This window comes from Canis aureus, chromosome 30 (assembly GCF_053574225.1).
Source record: "Canis aureus isolate CA01 chromosome 30, VMU_Caureus_v.1.0, whole genome shotgun sequence".
Classification (NCBI taxonomy): Eukaryota; Metazoa; Chordata; class Mammalia; order Carnivora; family Canidae; genus Canis; species Canis aureus.
In genome coordinates this window covers 37,302,887-37,325,582 of record NC_135640.1, presented here as the reverse complement: position 1 = coordinate 37,325,582, position 22,696 = coordinate 37,302,887, and the positions used below count along the sequence as shown (strand labels likewise).

The 22,696-nt window shown below is 40.8% G+C and overlaps 1 protein-coding gene across 9 annotated transcripts in view; it reads right to left on the bottom strand.

Annotated features, from left to right (window-relative positions):
• Positions 1-11,626: 11,626 nt before the first annotated feature.
• KCNJ15 (potassium inwardly rectifying channel subfamily J member 15) overlaps positions 11,627-22,696 on the bottom strand; it is a 78,564-nt gene continuing 67,494 nt past the window's right edge. For 6 of the 9 annotated variants that reach the window (XM_077879201.1, XM_077879206.1, XM_077879199.1 and 3 more), the window contains 2 exons: positions 21,764-21,864; positions 11,627-19,443 (listed from right to left, as the gene is read on the bottom strand). In XM_077879201.1, the coding sequence (XP_077735327.1) occupies positions 18,296-19,426 (1,131 nt within the window). In that variant the 5' untranslated portion in view covers positions 19,427-19,443; positions 21,764-21,864 and the 3' untranslated portion in view covers positions 11,627-18,295. Of the gene's footprint in view, positions 19,444-20,458; positions 20,507-21,763; positions 21,865-22,125; positions 22,141-22,696 lie in introns of those variants that run through there. The other 3 variants (XM_077879205.1, XM_077879198.1, XM_077879204.1) reach the window with 3 other exon arrangements.

Below are 22,696 nucleotides of genomic sequence, written 5' to 3'. Positions count from 1 at the left end.
TACACTCAGCTCACCAAAATACTGTTCCGTAAGAGCGACGGGACTACCAGGAAGCTGCCCAGTCTGTTTTTAAGCCATGTCCTCAGCTGGGAAGTGAGCCTGGCCAGTGTCCCCTTGGATCAGCCTCTCTGGTGGCTGATGTTCCACTTTGTGGAACCCACAAAGTCCTAATAGACTCAAAATTCTCTGAGGTAGACTCACAGATATGTGAGGGCTTGGAGAGGTCAAGAGTCCAGGTCCCTGCCTCAGGGAAGACCTACAGTTAGAGGTCTTGTTACTACAGTTTGGTTCTGTCTTCTTTGCCAATCTGTTCTTATCAACAACAACCCTGCCCTTCAGGAAATTCCTCCTTCCAGCTGCTCTGAAAGGCTCCTGTGCTATAATGGACACTGTCAATGTTTCACTTAGAAGTCTCTGGATACCGTGCCCAGCTCCCAACTTTTACAAACTTTGCTGCTAGAGGTTCACCCTGGGAACCTGGAACTCTCACACCCTCAGTTCAGGCAGGAGAAAGAAGAATCATGTATTGTAAGGAATAGTTATGTGACTTAAAATGGGTTTCTTTGGTGACTGATCTGGGTGGGCACAGAATAATGCAAAAGAGAGGCATATGAAAATAAAAGATTATACTTGCAGGTCCTGGAGGAGAGAGGCATGGCATGGTATAGCATGTAGGGGCCACATGGACAGAACACTCAGGGAGTGGGTTCAACCACGCAGGTGGGAAGCCCAGAAGGAATGACACCCAAGGACAAGTGCCTGTAGTGGGGTCAGGTGGAGTACACCAGCAAAAGGGTGAGCCGGGGCAGCCCAGGTGGCCCAGCAGTTTAGCGCCACCTTCGGCCCAGGGTGTGATCCTGGAGACCCAGGATCAAGTCTCAGGTCGGGCTCCCTGCATGGAGCCTGCTTCTCCCTCTGCCTGTGTCTCTGCCTCTCTCTCTCTCTTTCTCTCTCCCTCTCTGTGTCTCTCATGAATAAATAAATAAAATCTTTTTTAAAAAAGTGTGAGCGGGTTTTACTGGTACATTTGTTGTCACTAGGTCACAGTCAGGGAGGGCAAAGAAGGGAACTTGTGGAAGGAACCAGCCTTATCACCCTGGTACACCTGGTCTCCTGGGTGGGGTATTTACAGCCTATTTGTGGGCACATAGAGACAACAGGAAAAAAAGGAAGTTTTAAACATTTACAATCAGGAGACTTGGTGGATGGATGATGAGCCCAGGGTGTCTGCTCCCTCCTTAGAAAATGACTGGATGGAAATGTTTGATAGGCCTCTAAGAAGAAACTCCAGAGTTTTCCCTGACTACTATTTCATGTATAGTCTCCCTTACAACAGGGATATCTGATCACCACTCCATTCCCTTGATAGCAGGGATCAAAAGGACAGCCCAAGTCCCCAGAAGCTCATATCATGGTTCTCCCACAGCCTGGACTCTGGTACGAAGAGACACTAAGGAAAAATATGGTACTGATTTTGCTCTGACACAACATCAAAATTAGGGAAAAAGGGTGAGGAATGCCAGTGGGCATTCTCAGCAAACTCCGCAAAGAGCAAACTGCCAATGGATGCCATACTTTCGGGGGAACATGCCAAGATCACTACCATCTTGTGGATAAAGCCTGACACATGGCAAGTGATCAATAAATATTTGATGTTGAAATAGTAAAGCTCTCCATAAGGAATGGCAAAGTGGGAAGATTCCTGGCATGGATCAGCAGCTCTGACTTTCAGGCCAGAACCTGCCACACTTGGAAGATGATAATTCTTCTGAGAAGAAGCCATAATGCACAATGATGAAGTGAGCAATGCCTGTGGCTGAGTCTGCCTCTTCTGGGTATCAGCTGAGTGACCTTGGCAAATCCTTTAAACTCACTTTACTTTAGTCTTGATATTGTTTGTTATGGGATAGTAATAGTACCTGCTTTTGCACTGAGGATTAAATGAGTAAATTTCTGTGCTGCTGTGAGAACAGTACCCAACACTTAGTACGTGTCTAATTAATGTCAGAGGTGATTGTTATTTCTGTCAGACTCTCACAGATTGATAAGACTATATAGGAAAAGTTGTGGGACATGCCACAGCTCTATAAGAATGGGATTGGTGATGCTAATCACACATGGGAAGAGGATTTATAAAATGCTCCTTGGCAATATCTAGATTTAGTCATGTGGTCTCAGGCTCCCTTTAGTATAGAATTCAACTACCAGCTTTGGTATCATCTGGGAGCTTGTTACAAAAATGAGGGATCTCAGGACCCATCCCAAGTCTAGTGAATCAGAATCTTCATTTCAACTAGCTCCCTAGTGATGAATATGTACGCTAATTCTTGAATCCTATTTATTGTGGTAAAATTAAGATATAATAACTTCATTCACTTACGTTGTCCTGGTGTGTGTGAGGTGTGTGTGTGTGTGGGAGGGGGTGTTTAGCTTATTGAGGTATAATTGACAAACAAAATAGCACACACTTAATGCATATGTCCATGAGTTTGAACACGTGCACACACATGATACGATCACCACAACCAAAATTCTAAACATATTCATTATTTCAAAAAATTTCCTTATGTTCCATTTTGTGGAGATTTTTTTGTAAGACTATTTAACCTGAGATCTATCCTCTTAAAATATTGTAAATTATAGAATAGTTTATTGTTAATAATAGGTACTATGCCAAACAGTAGACCTCTAGACCTTAGTTTTGAGATTAAAAAAACTATATCATCACGACAAAAATTCTGAACATTTCCATCATCCTCAAGAATTTCCTCATGCCCTTTGCTTTCTGTTTCATTCTCCACCTTTGACCCCAGGCAGCATCTGGTTATCCTTCTGTTACTGTAGATTATTTGGAATATTTTAGAATTCTATATGGAAAAAGCAGTATGTATTCTCTTTAGCTGGCTTCCTTTGTTCATCATAATGACTTTGAGATCCATCTATATTGTTGTCTTCATCAGTAGATCTTAATTTTTATTGTATCCCATTGTACAAGTAGATCACATTTTGTTAACCCGCTCACCTATTGAACATTTAGACTGTTCACAGATTTTCCAGCTATTATAAATAAAGTTCCCATGAACAATGATGTATACGTCTTTGAATGGATATATATTTTCCTTGCACTTGGGTAATGTCTAGAAATAGAATTGACTGGGTCTCTGCTTGGCTGTACATTAGGCATTTATCATTATCCCCCAGGTCCCTGGGCTTTGTCAACTTTTTAAAGTCTTTTTTTTCCCACTCTTTTCTTTAGTTTGGCTACTTCTGATATATTCAAGTTTACCTATCCTTCCCTTTTTCACTTCCATTCTGCTATTCAACCCATTAGTAAATTTTTTATTGCAGATATTTTATTTTTTTTAGTTCCAAAATTTCAGCTTGGTTCTTATTTATACATTCTATATTACTAGTGAGTTTTATTTTTTCATTCATCACCATTGTATTTTCTCTGTCTCATTGAGCAGTTTTAACATTTATGAGTCATCTCAGGGTCAACCTCTGTTAAATGTCTTTTCTCCTGAGTCTGGATCACATTTTTCTGATTCTTTATATGTCATTTAATTTTGCACTGTATCTTGAAAATTGTCAAGGACTTGTAGTGTCCTTCTTATAAAGTGTGCTAATGCTTTTCTTTTAACAGGCAACAACTTGGGTAGGGTTAAACTTCAAACTTGATCTCAACCATGGTTATGCAGTGCCTCTGTTCTTAGTTTGGACTTTGAAGTCTACCCCATGTGTAAATGGTTCAGTGGTCACCCACAGACTTTTCTAGATTTTATGCACAGAATTAGGGATTCCCATTCCCCTCTTTCTTAGATTTTTGCCACCCTCCAGTAACCCTGGTTGCCTTGGGAACCTTCCCTTTTATCTTGAGCCAGAATAATGATAACTTTTCATAGGAGTATTAGCTGATCTATGACATATCACAACTGCAGTTGTCTTAGGGCAAGACAACACAGATGGGAACTTCACCCATACTTGTTGATTCCCATGAATTTCAACTCTCTTTAAGAGAGTGTTTCTCTTTATTCTGTAGAATCCTTGGGTAACTAATTTTATGTATTTTTCCCCAGCATGCATAGCTATTATCTGTAGAAGGTTAAATTTGTTACTTCAAACAGAACTATTGTTCCTATATTTTTTATTTCATTGATTTCTGGCTTGTTTTTGATATTTCCTTCCATTTATTTTGGGTTCAATTTACTATTCTTATAACTTATTGAGGCTGGAGACTAAATTATTGATTTTAGGCCTTTCTTCTCTAAAATAAAGACCTAAAGCTATAGAATTTCCTTTGAGCACTCTTACTGATCCTATCTTTATTTAAATTTTTGGTAGTTTGTCCATCATGGATTTTTTGCATTAATTTTGGTTTTAAAAAACCATTGCCTCAAAATATTCGTCTTGATTGCTTACCTTTTCAGCACCCCTTATATTTAGCACCCAAGGCAAATGTCTCATTATCTTACCTCACTCCACCCTAGTTTTATCAGAAGAATCCATGTTGAGTCACTTACCTAAGTGAATCAAGGCCTGGAAGCAGCCCAGTTGCAAGGCCTGGCTCTGGAGATATAGCTGGGCAGTTGTGGACTATTATCTATAGGCATAGTAAGCTCAATCACGTCAGGGAAACTTTCTGAGAGGCTGGAGCTGTGTGTTATGGGGAGACAATAGAGTGGCCAGGAGCCCATATCAGGGATATCACAGACTTGTCAAGAAAGCCGTTCAAACAAGGCATTCAGCAGCACTCTCAGGACTTGGCCAGGGACATGCCAGACAGAGGGAGAAGCGTACCCAACAGCCTAGAGGCTGGAAAGAGGAGGAAGCATTCAGGGAATTCCAAATGGTTCAGGATGTATGATGTATGAAGACAGAATGCGAAGCAAAAGAAGGTTGTTGTCAGGAACCAGAACTCAGAAAGCCATCAATTCATGTTAGGACACTTGGTCTTTATTTTAAAGAGTCAAGTTTGGTGTGAGGATGTAATATGATCAGATTGTAATGTCATACATTCTAGAATGACCACTCTGGGTACAGCATGGAAGGCAGACTGAAAGGGAAAAAGACTGGAGACAGTACAGCCACTGCAAATCTTTTTGGATAAAACAGATGATGGATGATGATAGCCTGAACAAAAGGTGGAGCAATAGAATGAAAGCCATGTCAGGGGTGCTATGGACAGAGACTGGCAATGGGTTAGATTATGCTGGAGAGGGATCCCTGGATGGCTCAGCAGTTTAGTGCCTGCCTTCAGCCCAGGGCATGATCCTGGAGTCCCAGGATCAGGTCCCATATCGGGCTCCCTGCATGAAGCCTGCTTCTCCCTCTTCCTGTGTCTCTGCCTCTCTCTGTGTCTCTCATGAATAAATAAAATATTTTTTTAAAAAAAAGAAAGATTATGTTAGAGAGAGGTAGGAGTAGCAAGGTGGAATTCAGATTTCCAGTGCTAGGAGAGGAGATGGTTTGAGGATGAAAACAATGAATGAGAGCATTGTTCTCAGAACATGTGATGCCACCTGATTCAGCAAAATGATGCAAGTGTGAGAACGCAGCAGTTGTTCCTTAGCTCTAAACTGTGGACCCTGCAGAGCTGCCTTCATGAAGCATGCCTTAATTGAAAGAAGGGTTTTTCCTAACCTTTGTAGTAGAGGACACAAGATGCCAAAAATTACAGACACAGAATTATGAAATGCATCTAAAAATCAAGTACTTTCAAGTCTTGGGAAATCAGCAAGCTCTTTGTGATAGCAGTTGTGGTGGCAAGGAGCCCAGTATGTGATGAACTTGTAGAGGCTACAGCTATCCTCTGACTACATGAAAACCAGTGTCAAAAAGTCTTCCCATGGGGACACCTGGGTGGCTCAGCAGTTGGCCAAGGGCGTGATCCTGGAGTCCTGGGATCGAATCCCACACTGGGCTCCCTGCATGGGAGCCTGCTTCTCTCTCTGCCTATGTCTCCGTCTCTCTCTGTGTGTCTCTCAAGAATAAATAAATAAAATCTTAAAAAAAAAAAAGGCATCCCATGTATGAAGCAGTGGAGAGGATTCCCAAGAAGACTTTTTGTTCTCTACACTGAAAACCAGAAACCCTTTCAGAAGGACTATCTAGGAGTGTCCTCTGCCATGGTTTCCACAGAGCTATGATCAAATTACAACAGAAAATCTGCTGAAGATCTGCTTTGTCTGTTCATTATGCAGCACTGGGAGATCCAGGACAGTCACTGTAATTGAGAGGAGCATGTATCTCTTCCAAGGAGGAGAAGAGGAGCAGCGTTGAGTGTAGACAAGCTGGTGATGAAGTCAATAGGAAAGAAGAGTGTTATATGTTGAACTGTCCCTTCAAAAAGATATGTGGAGGTCCTAACTCCTAGTACCTCAGAATGTGATCTTATTTGGAAATAAGGTCTTTACAAAGGTAATCAAATCAAAATGAGCTCATTAAGTGGTCCTTAATTCAATCTAACTCGTGTCCTTAAAATGGAAAAATACCCTGAGAAGAGATGATACGAAGACCCAGGTAGAGAGGCCTTGTGAAGACAGAGCAGAGGTTGGAGAGGCACAGCCACAAACCAAAGAATGTCCGGGGCTTCCAGAACCTGGAAGAGGTCAGAAAGGAACCTGTCTTACAGGTTACAGAGAGAGCACAGCCCTGAAAACCTATTTCAGACTCTTGCCTCCACAACTGGGACAACAAATTTCTGTTGCTATAAACCACTAAGTTTGTGGCAATTTGTTATGGCAGCCCTAGGAAAAGAATATGAATAGTATGGCTCTTTTAGGAATCTGCTTTGAACTCCTTAGTGCAAGGAACATTGCCAAATCAATATTTTTTAAAAAGTTTTTTAAATTCAATTAGCCAACATTTAGTACATTATTAATTTCAGATGTAGTGTTCAATAATTTATGAGTTGCATGTAACACTCAGTGCTCATCACATCAAGTGCCCTCCTTAAGGCCCATCACCCAATTATCCCATCCCTCTCAAGTCCCCTCCAGCAACCCTCAGTTTGTTTCCTAAGGTTAAGAGTCTCTCATGGTTTTTCTCCTTCTCTGATGATTTTCCATTCAGTTTTCCCTCCCTGGCCCTATGATCCTCTTCACTGTTTCTTATATTCCACATATGAGTGAAACCATATAATTGTCTTTCTCTCATTGACTTATTTTGCTCAGCATAATACCCTCTGGTTTCATCCATGCCCATGTAAATGGTAAATATTCATCTTTTCTGATGGCTGAGTAAGATTCCATTGTATATATACCACATCTTCTTTACCCATTCTTCTATCCATGGACATCTCAGCTCTTCCCACAGTTTGGCTATTGTGGACATTGCTGCCATAAACATTGTGGTGCAGGTGTCATTTGGGATCACTACATTTGTATCTTTGGGGTAAATACCTAGTAGTGCAATTGGTGTGTCATAGGGTAGCTCTATTTTCAACTTCTTAAGGAACCTCCATACTGTTTTCCAGAGTGGCTGTACCAGCTTGCATTCCCACCAACAGTGTAAGAGGCTTCACCCTTTCTGCATCCTTGCTAACATTTGTTGTTTCCTGTCTTGTTAATTTTAGCCATTCTGACTGGTGTGAGGTGGTATCTCATTGTGGCTTTGATTTGTGTTTCCCTGATGCCAAGTGATATGATACATTTATTTTCTCGTGTGTCTATTGCCCATTTGTAAGTCTTTTTTGAAGAAATGTCTGTTCATATCTTCTGCCCATTTCCTGACTGGATTATTTGTTTTTTGGGTGTTGAGTTTATCAGTTGCATTTTTATTTGCCAAGTCAATATTAATGTGGAGATCACAGCACTCCAAGGATGTGGCTTTGTAATCAGGTGATTATTAAAGTGTCCGGCTTGGCTGAGTAAATATTAAGTAAAGCAAGGAACTACTTTTTCTGTCAGTAAACTACACACCATGTCTGGAAGGAAAATGGTGTTCTTGCCTCTAGGCCTCCCAGCTTTGCTTTAGTGAGCTCTAAAGCATGAGCTCTGGTTTCCAGCTTGAATTCTACTCAGGGGAAGTGAAGATGTGATGGGCCATTGAGTCCTCACCAAGTCTTCCTTGACAAAGCAAGTTGTACTTCTTTCCAGGAAGAAGCCACAATATTTTACCCAGTTCCATTCCTATCTCAGCCAGCCTCTTTGTGTTGGAATTCTAGCCTCAGTTTTTTGTTGTTGTTGTTGTTGTTGTTGTTGTTGTTCCAGAAATAAGATCTTCCCTGCTTTTCTTCATGCATTCCTAGGGACAGGATTCTGCTCCTGATTTGGAGACCCTGGGACTGGAGGCCTGCTCCTGAAACTTCACTCACTTGATCTCATCCTCTGTTGTGGTTTCATACCACCCTTCCCTCCCATTTGCCCACAAAATGGGGATATTTGCAGACCTGTCTTTCCTGGTGTCAGGACCTATCCATTAGAATTCCCTTCATAGTCAGCTTCTAGAGACTCCCTTGTGATCATGTGTTTCTAGCTTTGCTTGGTGTCTGGATCCTGATCACTCCCACTCCAGCCTTGGCCATTATCATAGCAGTGACAGTGTGTGCTGGGGCCACTCACTTGCCCCCAATAGGCTCCATATACTCAGTACCAGATTCCAGAAAGTTCTGCTGATTCTGTAGTATTTGCTTATCTCTATAAAACTCTCTTTGTCTCTCACCCAATCAGCCAAGATCTTGAAGTGATTACCTACCTTGGAGTTTCACTAAAGATCCTAATATCAATCCTTACAAGTCAGGTCTTCAGAACACAGCAAAACAACCAGTTGGAAACATACCATGCCATCCACAGTAGGAAACACTCGAACAAAATCCTTTATTATTTGTGTTGCTGTTCTTCAGCATTAATTCAGCCCTCATGGGCCAGGTCTGTGGTGACACAGCAACTCAACCATGCTTTTGTTTTTACTTGGCAAAAACACTTGAGGGCCAAGCAAATGTTGTTTTGCTCCAAAAACATCAACCACTAAATCCACGAGGCTCCTTTGGATGCCTTGTGTAAGGGCCCACCCGGGATGCAGGATAGAGACTGGGGAAGAAGACAAGCTTTCACTTTGTTCAGTCTGGGCTTTACTCATGGTTCTGTCCCTTACTAGCTATATAGCTTTGGACAAGTTGATAAATTTCTCTGAGCCTCGGTTTTATCTTCTGTAAAATGGGGATCCTAACAATGCTTACCTGTGTTAAGGAAATATGTTGCAATTATTCATTATGACAATAAATATAAAGAACCTTGAACCAAACAAAGTACATTTGCTTGGTCACCATGACTTTCCTTCCGGATTTCTTAATCCTGGCCACCCCTACATCTATTCTTTGACTATTTGCCCCTACTTAGATGAATAGCAGGGCTGTAGACTCTGTTTGGACTCTGGTATTCATGCCCCTCTGTCCTTTCCTTCCAGAATGATTCCTGCATGTCTTTTCTGCCTTCTAGCTCCTTATCCTGTGTGTTTTGGCTTCTGAATAATAGGCCTCTTGCAGCATGCTAGGCCCTCATGGAATTTATCTAGACTCCTAGCCTTATGCTTTCACTGGGTGATTCATTCTGCCCAATTTTGACCTATGTCATCAGCTCCATAATGACATTTCACATTGTAAATTTAGGAGAATGTAAATGAGAGCAGGAAGGAAAACTGTAGATTGCTGTGCTGGCTTGCTAGGTCACAGTAGGTAAGACACTAACCTCAGTGAACAGTAGGGTCTTCTCCTGCAAAGTATAGGTGATCAGAAATGTCCTACCTCCTTTACCAAGTATATAATGGACTAATAAATATTTGACATTGCTGAAGTGTTCAGAACCCTACAAGCATAGTATGGTTTGTTCTCTGCAAATTCAAGGTGTGGCCAGAAATCATGAAATGTGTGTGTGTGTGTGTGTGTGTGTGTGTGTGTGTGTTTTGAACAGAAGAAAGGTACTGGCAATAAGACATGCTACAACATGTTTCACATGTAGAGGTCATCCAGATGCATGGGGTGAAGGGTTAAGGAAAACCAAACACTGTTCTGTGTTGGTATAAAACTGTGAGTCTAATTGTTTGTAGCAGAGTTGTGGAAGATCTTTAAATCACACGTAAACAGAGTTTACAGAGAAGGTGTACTGTCAAAAGCAAGAGTTTCTGACAGCTTCAGAAAGTCTAAGATAGGGGATCCCTGGGTGGTGCAGCGGTTTGGCGCCTGCCTTTGGCCCAGGGCGCGATCCTGGATACCCAGGATCGAATCCCACGTCGGGCTCCCGGTGCATGGAGCCTGCTTCTCCCTCTGTCTATGTCTCTGCCTCTCTCTCTGTGTGTGTGACTATCATAAATAAATAAAAATTAAAAAAAAAAAAAAGAAAGTCTAAGATATACAGAAAGTGGTCCTGGGGTGAAAATCATTTGGGATACTCAGATATATTACAGGCTAAACACTATAATGGATACATTAAATTCAAGTAAAGATATAGGAAATTTGGCAAAAAATCTCAAATGAGTAAGAATTTCCAGGAAGAGTATGAACTTTTGCATGAAAAATTAAACCATTATACTTGTTTGTCTAACATTTTTGAAGGCAGGTTACCAAAACCAAGGATTTCTGAGAAGAGAAATGACAGCTTCCAGGATGCCTTGTGTCTAGCCCAGAAGCAAAGCTTCCCGTGCTGCTGTGACAAATGCCCATATTCACTGCCCCAGGGATATGGTGTGGTAAAGGAAAAGCTATCTTAAGTCTTGGACATGGAGAGCTCTGTTCTTGGCCAAGGTGACCCCACAAGAGCAAGCAGATTCTTGAGATAAAGGGGTAGAAAAAAATATGGGTCTGAGAAATTCAGTGCAAATTGAAATTAATAAAATGTTTCCTACTCCTGAGCCTTATTATTGTGTTCCAAATTACTGTGCACTTTCTGGAAAACAATTTGTTTCCTTGCCCAGACAGCATCCTCAAATTTGACTTCTTAATATAGACACCAGTCTTTTTTTATTTCCAACTGTCACGTTCTCACTCAAAGAACAGAGTCTTAGCACCACCGAGAATGTAGAAGTGAATGAGCCAGGATTCCAAAAGAGAAGATTCCAAGGAGACACCTGTAGCAGGGTTGGAGCTACGGCTGCTATTCTGTTGTATGTGTGGATGGTTTCCCCAGCAAGGTGCTTCCAGCACTACAGCTGTCCCCATTGCTTACCTCTGCTGTGTGGATTTTAAATAGGCGTGTTGTTCCACAGTTACACCGTAAAGATGCCCTTAAGGGTTACATAACATTGTGTTTTCTTTCTTTTAATCCATCAAAGTAAAAGGGCAATGGAACATAAAGGACTTTGATAAAGGATGAGGTGCTCAAAAGATGTTGTTAAATAGTTAATCTTTAATCAGTGATGAAAATGAAATGATCACTAGAGTATTGAGGCAAAAGAAAGAGATGAGACAGTGGTTTCATTTTCTTTTCTTTGACTAAAAAAGGAAGGGAAATACATTCTTTCAGGCCCTGACAGATAATCCCATCTTCACAAGGTTTTAGTACCTACTCAGTCCCAAATTATTGTAGTTGCTGTCACTGGAAACAGCCTCTGAGCTCTTCAAGGAAATACTAGATCCCTCTCCATCAGAGTGCCACTGTGACACTGTTACCATTCCAATGAAATGAAAAGAAACTCAAGATTGTAAAATGAGCTTTATTGTACTTGCTATTGTTTCACAGACTAGAGAGATTCCATATATAAACAGGAAAAGGAGGAGATACCTACAAAAACAAGAAATGGCTTGACAAATCGAGGTGTGGGTTTGTAGAACATGGAAGTATATATTTCAAGCTGATTGGTCATGGTCTGATTGGGCTTGGTGGTGACATAGTATAGGAATCAGTTAGTATGAGATTTCCAACACCAACTGGTACTAACTCAATCTTGAGAAATGTAAATCATGATTCTGCTTAGGCAAATCCAAGCATAGAACCAGTTCAAATATCATAGGGAAGCATGGACACTCATCTTGTGGCATAATACAGGCAGCCATCAAATCTAGTGCTGTATGTAACAAGAGACAGAAGCATGATCAAGATTTTGCTATGCACACATTGCCAGGGGTTCTTTTTTTTTTTTCAATTTTTAAAAAAGATTTTATTTATTCAATTGAGACAAAGAGATACAGAGAAAGAGAGAGAGAGAGAGAGAGAGAGAATGAGTAGGGGGAGAGGCAGAGGCAGAAACAGGCTCCCAGCTGAGTCGGGAGCTGGATGTGGGGCTTGATCCCAGGACCTGGACAAAGATCACGACCCAAGCCGAACACAGACACTTAACCATCTGAGCCACTCAGGCGCCCCACTGCCAGGGTTTCTAAGTAGTGGGACTGTTTGCTTGTAAAATCTGCATGTCATTTGGGATTTTGATCTCCATAACATTCTCGTGAATTTGATTAAGTGGTATTTTGGAGTGGGTCCTTTTGGAATGGAGATGTCTGTTTACCAAAGCATACTTTATGTAACTTACAATTCCATGACACCCTACAGAAATAATTCTTCCAAAATAGATCCAAGTTGGCTGTTATCCTGCCTTCCTGTACTGCCTGCTATTTAATACTCTGTCAGCACACAAACACAGCTTCCTCTGGTGATCTGGAAGTTTGTTTTTGTAAAAAGTCCCTGATACAGTCATACTTCCTGTAATGATTTGATTTAATACAACATCCTTAATCTTAAGATTTGATTACAGATGAAAGAATATAGTTAAATTATAGTGAATGAAAAAATCACTCCTTTGAACTCCCCTCCAATCACCTTCTTGGAAGCTTTTTACTTTTTCCATAATATTAAGGACATTTGCAGTAATAACAATAAGAGTAATGATAAACTAAGAGGTCACATTTCCTAGCTCAGAGTCAACAACTTCTGATTTTTTTTAATGGGTACTTGACCATCAATTGTGGTAGCTTCCTTGGAGTCTAATTTTGAATGAGTTCTATTTTTTCTTGAATAATTTTTGAGGGGTGAAATTGGGTATCTTCAGGGCATCAGAATGCCTGGATACTAGATACAGTTTGGCCTTGAATGAAGATAAGATCCTGGTGAAATATAGTTACACCGTCATGAGGTGGGAGGTGTGAAGCAAAAGCTTGGTGATGGACTTTTCAGTTGATTTCCCCATCTTTGGCTTTGCCCACTCACTGGTCATTGGGAATCCACCCTAACCATTGGCCTGATTCTCTGGCCAGGGGTTGGAAAACAGGACTCTTGTACACCATGTGGCAGGAGACTTTGAACCCATCATTCTAGGCCTTTCCCTGATAGACATCCTCGAAAAACATGCTATTTTGCACTGTATGGAATGTATCAGAGGCCCTCTGTGTTTTGCTGAAATTTACTTTTACTAATGGGGCAAGCCAACGAAATATTTTTCTGGAATACTCCCTTTATTGCCGGTTGTATGAAAAATATTGCTTCCAAGTGAAGGAATATTTGTTTGTTGTTCTTCTAGAGCTGGGCATAGCTTGGGATGATGTGAATACTCTCTACAGGACTGTCAGATTTAGCAAACAAATATACAAGACATTTAGTTAAATTTGAAATATTTTTCTAATTGGCTGTGCAATTTTGTAAATTTTCTAAGAAAAAAATGAATATAGAACATTTATAGCATCTTAATACAGGATGCTGGACAAAAATTAAATACAAGACATATCCTGTAGATACAGCATGTCCGACATTCCTCACTCTGGTATTATCAACCCATTCGAGTTATATGGCTTTTACCTACACATATGACATCTTTGGCTTTTGTGCTTCTATATCAATTATATCCTTTGACTTCTACAATCAATTAGTGTAATTTAATTAGGAATTAACTATCAACTGCAATTAGCTGTTTGTTGGTTTTCTATTTCTTATACACTGACAACATAGCAACTGAAAAATAAAAATCCCTGTCCCCAAATTCTGGCCATCTAAATGCCCCCAAATTACTAATTTGAGTTAATTTTTTTAATCCACAGGATAATTAACTTGTTAGAGTAGATGACAAAGATGAAGAAAAGCCAGTGAAGCACACATTAAGTAGAAAGGAAATTAAACTCAGAAGAATTGACAGAGGATAAAGATGAAGTGGCTGAAGTCTTATTTCTGCTTCCTGTTTCTTTCTCGTTAAGTATTTAGTGGAAAACTTCAGGAAACGGGATCCCTGGGTGGCACAGCGGTTTGGCGCCTGCCTTTGGCCCAGGGCACGATCCTGGAAACCCGGGATTGAATCCCACATTGGGCTCCTGGAGCCTGCTTCTCCCTCTGCCTATGTCTCTGCCTCTCTCTCTCTCTCTCTCTGTGACTATCATAAAAAAAAAAAAATTAAAAAAAAAAACAACTTCAGGAAAAAATTTGTCTTAATTCATCAGTGTTTCTTGGGATCCCTGGGTGGCGCAGCGGTTTAGCACCTGCCTTTGGCCCGGGGCACGATACTGGAGACCTGGGATCGAATCCCACGTCGGGCTCCTGGTGCATGGAGCCTGCTTCTCCCTCTGCCTATGTCTCTGCCTCTCTCTCTGTGTGTGACTATCATAAATAAATAAAAATTAAAAAAAAATCCATCAGTATTTCTTAAAGGCTGGGGATTGCTGTCCATAGGCCCAAGGAAGGATGGGCAGCCGATTCTGATTAAAAATAACCTGAGGTTCACAGAAGGTTAAATGTAGGTAGTTAATCAATTACAAATGAAATGTTAAACATTTAGACTTTCAGGTGTGTCTTCCCAGAGGAAGAAAATGAAGTGCATCTTGGACCTATCTGGAGTCAAATGCTGGAATTCAAGTGCAAACCACAGAATATGGAAATCAGGACTTGAAATGCTAATATTTCATTTAAAAAATACCATCTCAGAAAGTTTTGATAAAATAACCTGCATTCAAAATGATGTGTTTCAAATGCTTAACAGGCAAAGAAAAGTCTAGCAAGAAGGAAAAACCAAGATTGAGAGGCTCGCAGTATTCATTATACCAGAGCGTCAAATGTCTGACCCTTTGACTATAGTGACAAAATACAGAACTGAGCCCAAAGGTGGGGATAATCCTTTCCTCAGCTACCAATGCAAAGGCCTAGTGCCTTCTTTGCTTTTCACCTCTCTTTCCTTGTTTCTCGAGGTGATATGATATGAGGATCCAAGTAAGGGAGAAAGAATCACATAGGAGTAGAAGTGTCACTTATTTATATATCTTAATTTACATTCAATGGTATCAAAATCACTATCAATTAAAATTGAAAATTCAATTCAAAGAAAATTCAAATGAATAATTGTTTACAGTCATCTCAATATCTGGTCCACTTATTCATAGCATTTTTCACTTTTAGCCAGTTATTTTACATTTCCGGAGTCTCATCTAGTGCTATAATTTTCCCGAGTGAGAAAAGGAACTAATGTGTGACTCCAACCTGATTCCAAAGATGACTCCTTGGGAGGATCAATGAGTGAATCTTGGCTATGCTGTCTGGAACCATTGGCTACTAGGTACCATGCACGTACAATATATTTTCTTACTGAAATTAGACACAGCTTTCAGATTACACTGATTTGCTGTTATTTACTTTGTGATTTTTCAAATGGAACATGACATATTTGAATGGTCTCACTGAGAAGGCCTGATGTATTGGAAATGTTTCAAAATACAAAAGACTTCTTGGGCCAACAACATTCCATTAGTTTGATTATGTCTTAGTTGGGTGTTGAGCTTGAATCTGTCTCAGTCAAAAGACTGTTTAGATATAATGAAATAACTTTGCCACCTACATCTTTTGCTAGTATGTTAACACCAGAGTTTTGTGTAGAAAGTAATAATAAGTAGGGAATGCTAACTTTCTTTTCTTTCTTTCTTTCTTTCTTTCTTTCTTTCTTTCTTTCTTTCTTTCTTTCTTTCTTTCTTCTTTCTTTCTTTCTTCTTTTTTGGAATGCTAACTTTCAAACCAGATACAAGTTTAAAACTATTTACAGGATATTCTATTACAATACAATCTATTGACTTGTACAAGTATTGGCTTTTAAGATTTTTAAGATACTGCATATTTGTCTTGTGTATAGTGCAAAAGATCAAATGATCAAGTCCTCCAGATTGGCTAAAATAGATATGCTAAATGAACAAACAAAAGACTTCTCCATCTCATGCTACATCACTGTACCAAATACAATGAAGTATGCAAGTTTCCTAATCTTGATCACATTCAAATTAGCATTGATGTAAATCCTGTGTAAAGAATTTAATAGTGCAACAGAAAACCTGTAAACATGCCTGTGGCATTATTTTCCTGTCGATTATAGCACAATAGACAATAAAAAAAACCACACATAATGACTAAAGGGCTAATGTCTAACTAAACTAACATAATTTCTTTAGAAGAATGAAGATCTAAAACAATCTGCCATTAAATTATTAACAGAAAGAGAGAAAATATTCCTGAATAATAAAGAAAAAGCCTCTTGTGCATTGAAATTGCCCTTTAAACCTCTAGAACTAACTTTACCGCTGTTCTTACATCTGTGTTAGATGTTTGGCTCCAGGTCAGAGATTTCAGCCACATCCTCTCTCCCATGGAAGGACATTTGAAAATGTGGTAGCATAAAGATATGACTACGTTTGCTATAATCCATAGCATCATTTCACTGATCACCTGAATCTGGATTACTTTCTCCTTTTCTCTGAGCCCTGGTTTCTTAATTTTTGTGGAATAAAACATATGTGAGCATATTTGTCGAGGACTTGCTTTCTTAACTGCAAATGTCTTTCACTGATAATTTCCACAATTATGCTTGAAAAGCTAGAATGTGCATGGATGTGTGTGTGTGCATGTGTGTGTCTGTGTGTACATGTATGTGGGCTCATGTGTAGTTCTATACGGTGCCTACCCACTTACAGTCACATTTTTCTTGAGTGAGTACACAAGTCTGTCCTGGTTTGAATGAAATGAGAATTCACCTTTTGCATGTTTAACCAGTCCAAGCCCATGTATATTCTTTGCCTCAAAGAAATACATGGCCCCTAAGTTCTGCCAAGAGTAAAATGTTACCCTTGTACCACTCAGTTGCATGAGATTTATTTAAATATTGAAGGCATTCTTTACATGTCATCATATCATCCAATCCCATTCATGCTTCAAAGAGTCATCTGTATGTGAATTCATTATCCTCGGCTCTTCTTGTTCCTCATGGCCCCATCCAACCTTGTAGGCTTCAACATCTGAGCAAATTTCTGATTGAAACACAGCTTCATTTTTCTTTTGTGCTAACTGTAGTCAACATGCATATGCTTAGCATGAGTGAGGCAACCATTATTCTCAAGTGATTTTTTTTTATTTTGGAATATCAGTGGCAGTTCCTTAGTGGACAATTTTAACAGACAAGGAACGAAATGGCTGATAAGAATATTGGCCCATAATAATAAGCTGAAGAAAGAAGGACAGGTCTGGAGACCATGTGGGTTTGGGACCCATGGCATGCTATGGCTTTAGAAAGTTCCCCTGAAAACTTTCCATGTTTCAGGCTTTCTTTTGTATACAAATCACTTGGAGGTCTCGTGAAGATACAGACTATTTCTCGAAGTCCGGGTGGGGCCACAGAGTCTATATTGCTAATAAGCTCCCGGATGGTGCTGATACTGCTGGTTTGTGAGCTATATTTTGAATAGAAAATGACTAGTACATTCCAACAAAAAAATTACTGTGAACAAAGGAGTCAACTCCATTTGTATATGTTTCACAGTCCTTAATACCTGATTGATTCTATTTCACTCTGCACAATTAAATCCATTGCAAAGAGGTAAGAATGGAATTATTATTTTTGTGAGCACAGAGTCCCTTGACTCCATTACCTGATAGCCTCCATTAAATATAACATTTTCTCTGCCTAAAAAGAGGGTGTTATAAAGCAACGGTATAAAGGGATACTGAACCACATTTCAACTCTTGGCCATAACGTCTTTGATACTTGTTTAGAATAAATACCTTGCGTTATAGCTGATATCCTGTGTAGAAATGCATTTCCTTTCAACAGCAGCATTGCTAACTCTCCACCCAGCCCGACATGATTTCAGTTGCCCTACACCAAGTTTTTGGAAATACAGCCCCGCCTTAGAAAATAGGAATTTTGAGAGTTTGCTTCAGACAAAGCATGTTGAAAAGGAACCTTCTCAAACACAGAAACGCTTGCTCAGGTGCCAGGGAAAAAAGTGGATTTTGTATGTCTGTGTAGTGTTTTAGAGTGAATCCACACGTTTCCATTCTCATGGTGACCTTTGCGTTCGAAAGGAGCTCAGAGGTGGAAATGGCTCACAGAGTCAAACCAGGGGTGGCCGCCGCCATCAGACATTGCTCTGTTGTAACAGAAGAGTTCTCAGTTCCCTTTCCCTCTGATCCTCCTGCCTGTACTTCTCTTCCAGTTTCTGCTTCTCAGAATCTGCGCAGTAAAAGGTGCAATCCGGGCTCTTCCGGATCTGTTCAAACTGGCTGAAATCAGCCACATACTTTCCATTTTTTGAGAGAGAAACCACAGGCACAAACTCGAAGCCCCAGTAGATCTCTTCTGGGATATAAGATGTGCGACTCTGGCAGACTGCGCTGGTGGATTCCACGGTGGCGTTGAGGAGGACCACGAGTTCAAACTCCTTCTCCTTCAGGTTCTGGGGTGTGAGATCTCTCAGGGGGCTCGTCTCATCCAATACGTGGTAGAATGTCATGGGCAAGATGAGGAAGGGGCTCTCAGAAGAGGAGTCCACATGGAATTTGACAGTGGCTTGGTTGAGCAGAATCCGCTCCCCCTCCTTGGTGACATGGGTCTGGAGGAGCTTGCCTGAGAGCTGGCACTGAATCAGGAGGCTCTTCCTCATGTTCGCCACCTGGATCACCAAACACAGCTTCCCATTCTGCTTGGTAATGACCGCACAGTGGCTGAACTTGATGGTCTCTGCCCGCTTTTTGGGTCTGGCAATCTTGGCCAGAAAGGTGCCCGTGATGAAGATCTCAATCAGGGTCGTAATGACCAGCTGAGCAACCAACAAAAAAATGGCATGAGGGCATTCCTCAGTGATGGAGCGGACTCCATAGCCAATGGTAGTCTGGGATTCCAGAGAAAACAGAAATGCTCCAGTGAGAGAGTCTACTTTCATGATGCAGGGGGTGTGATTTGAAACATCCTCACTTGGTTCTAAATCCCCATGAATAAAAGCAATGGCATAGTAGATCACTCCAAAAAGGAACCAGGTCATCACGAATGTGGCGGCAAACAGGGTGAGCTTATATCTCCACTTCATGTCAATGACAGTTGTCCACAAGTCTTGAAGGTAGAGTAAGTATATGCCATCCACTTTGTCAATTCTCACATTGCTGTGCCCACTCTTGGACATGACTCGGGGCCTGTTGGCTTTGAGCCCAGCTCCTGCCGTGTGCTTCACCAGGGGAGCACTGGACATACTGATGTGAATGGCATCCATCATCAGGCTATTGCGACCACCTAAGGAAATGGCAAAGAAAGATGTTCTGGTACTGTCACATGTAGTAGAACAACCAGAAAACAGAAATAGGATAATCAAATGAAGTATGTAGGAATGTATATAGATCTATATAAGAAAGGTGAATTTGGCAGGCAAGACTAGTCTACCAGTACTTAAGGAAGACAGTAGGGTGGAGTGAGGAGCATGAACTCTGGAGATCAGCAAACCTGGGCTAAATGCCAACTGTCCAATTTATTTGCTGTGTGACCTTGCATATCCTTCACACTTCCAATCTCTGATAATCTGGCACAGTGCCCAGAGCTATTTAAGTTCTCTGGATCTCAGCTCCTTGATCTGTAAAATGGGAATATAACCTACTCCTCAGGTTTTTGTGATGGTTAAATGAAATAATGCCTAGAAAGTGCCAAAACAAAGCCTTACACTCAAAAATGATGCCAGTTTTTCTCATTATAAAATCACACTCACATGCATCTACCCCACTGAGTATTATGAATATTTATGTATAGTTAGCACAAATTTCCAATTCTAGAAAGTTTAAAAATAAGTTGACTGAGCATTGGGTCAGCACTCATACAACTAAAATGCACCATCTATATGATAGTTTTAATATAGCAATAGAGAATATTAATACATATTTTTAAAACTGGTAATATAAATACAATTTTTAAAAAACTTACCCTTTTGTGTGGCATTCTCTGCAACAGAAATGCATCCCCCCCCAATCCAATGAATACTTTAGAATTGATGACCTCTCCTGGTTCATGATTATATTGGAAAGGACTAAGTCATCAACCAACCAACAACAAACACATAGTGAATAATTATGCTTCATTAATAGCTTGGTTAATATGCTAATTATCAAAATGTCATATTAGGTATGACATTTAGGTATGGCACAAAATTTTTGCCTTATTCCTTTAGAAACAACCAGAACCAACATAGGAATCTCTTGTAAAAAGCTATAGAACAAGTAGGCAAGTACAGGCATCTGACATTGTGGCAGAAGAGACCCACCTGGAAAAGGACCAGGTTTCCAAGCTGAGTCCCCGGGAATGCTTCCCTCTGCATCAACAGACAGGAACAAGCTGAGTGTGAGGCCATACAGCATCTTATACTACCTGCCTGACAACTGAAATAAATCATCCTATATTCCTTGAAACAGACAATGGGAGTAATTACAGGGTAACACTACCTGGTTGGCATGTGGGGTTTTTTCCACCTCATTGGTATTTTAAGGATAAAGGAAAAAATCCCCCCTTTAAAAAGGAACTGGATACAGTGGTCTGTGATTCATGCAATAATCTTCGCTGTTAGGGCAGCATTATCTCAACAGAAGTTTTGGAAGTAATCTTCTGGGCAAATCCTTTCAAGGAAACTGAAACCATCCATCAGAAACTAACACTTGTTGAAGATGCAGGGATTTGTGCTTTTTAATTTTCCTGTTATATTAAGAGCGTGTCATTTACTGAATAACCCTTGAAATGATTTTTTTTTTCTTGGAAAGAAAAGTTACTTTTTCATTTTCATTGCAAAGAAGGGCCCTAAGCTATTCAGAATTTATTTTTCTTTTTGAAGCCTATTCCACTTATGTAGAGATTAATTTAAGAGAAAAATACAGGATATAACTGAAGAACATAGGCTTTATCAGCCCCTCAGCAGCATTTTTCCGTAACCAAGAGGAAAGTGACCACCACAAAAACTTGGGAACAAAACAACATGCCACCATGCCCAAAAGCATAGTCAAGCTCAGAACGTGAGCATTGCCCAAAGCAAATGAAGTTTATGTACAAGTAAATGCATGCACTTTAAAAAAAGGGAGAGAGAGAGAGAGAGAGAGAGAGAAACTGCTAAGGGAAAGTGCATGCCATTCAATCCACTGAAATAAAAACAGAGGCTTAAGTTTTCAAGTGTGAGTGACACACGAGTGTCCTGCGGGCACGAGCGAAGCTCCAAGCTCAGCTGTCTGCCAGATTCTGGAAAACTTGGCCCTGTTTACATGAAGGCAGTGCCATGAAGCTTCTGTTTTAACCTCTCTTTAAAAGAGGCAATGGGCCAGGCTTCAGATGAGCTGGATCTTTTCCCTCTTTCTGCTGAAAGCTCTCTTGTTACATTTCTGCACATCTAGTGTTGGAGGTAATGACACCAATAGCTATTCAAGATTGATGGCCTTAAAAGGGGGAACAAGACTTAGAGCCTCTGGGGAGGGGATTCTTGGTTTTAGCATCTCTCTGTGGAAAAGAGTGGCTGGTAGACCACACTCAAAGGGTAAGCACCTTTTCCCTCCCTCTCAACACCCTGTGCCCTCAGACTGTTTACTACCTGGTCACTCCCTCAGCAGGTCAGAAGGCGTCTTCTTCAAGGCAGATGGGACGTCCTCGCTCCCCTTCACCCACCTGGCTACCATGGGATTCTGCTTCTGCCTGAAAGAAAGAGGGACGCACAGGTGTTTACAGAGAGACTGACCCAGTGAAACTGACCCTTCACGATTCTCCCCAGGGCTAGGGCCCTAGCATTCACCTTCCAATCCCTGATAATCTGGCACGGTGCCCAGAATAGACCAAAGGCTCAAGGAATGTTTTAAGAATTAAATTGAAGCCCCAACCACAGCTCTCCCCATAGAATTCCCACCCTCTGGAGGGAGCTCAATAGTAAAACACCCTGGAAAGAGTGGGTTAACTCACCCCCATTGAGGCCCACTATCAACTGACCAGCAAACAGGGAGGCAGGAAGGGGAAGTGCAGAGGAAGTAAACAGTGAGCATTGGAAGGGAAGAGTCTAGAATATTTTTACCGCCTGTGGAAATGCATTATTACTGTTGAGTCACAGAACATCAGAGCTGAAAAGATTGTCAAACCCAAGGCATCTGACACACGTTTTTCAAACACGGAGATAGACCCAGGAGGTTGGAGTGACAGGTCTTCATCACACAGATGGTTCATGGCAGAAAGAACAAGGTCCAAAGTCTTTAAAAGCTTGACCGGAGTTCTTGTCAGTACACCACAAATGCCTCTTCAGCCTCCAGAGTTTAATGTAATCTATTCTAAATTCAGAAGGCTCTTTCACCTCCTACTTTCCTGGAATACTTCTTACTAAGATATATATCTGTAGATCTACCCACATTTTTGTCTGTCTTACACACGGGTATACATATCCTTCACACTTCCCTTCTGATTTATCAATTATTGTAAATGTGCTCTCTCTTCATGCCCGTGGCCCCATTTATCAACCTGGATAGCCTCTCATGCACTCGAT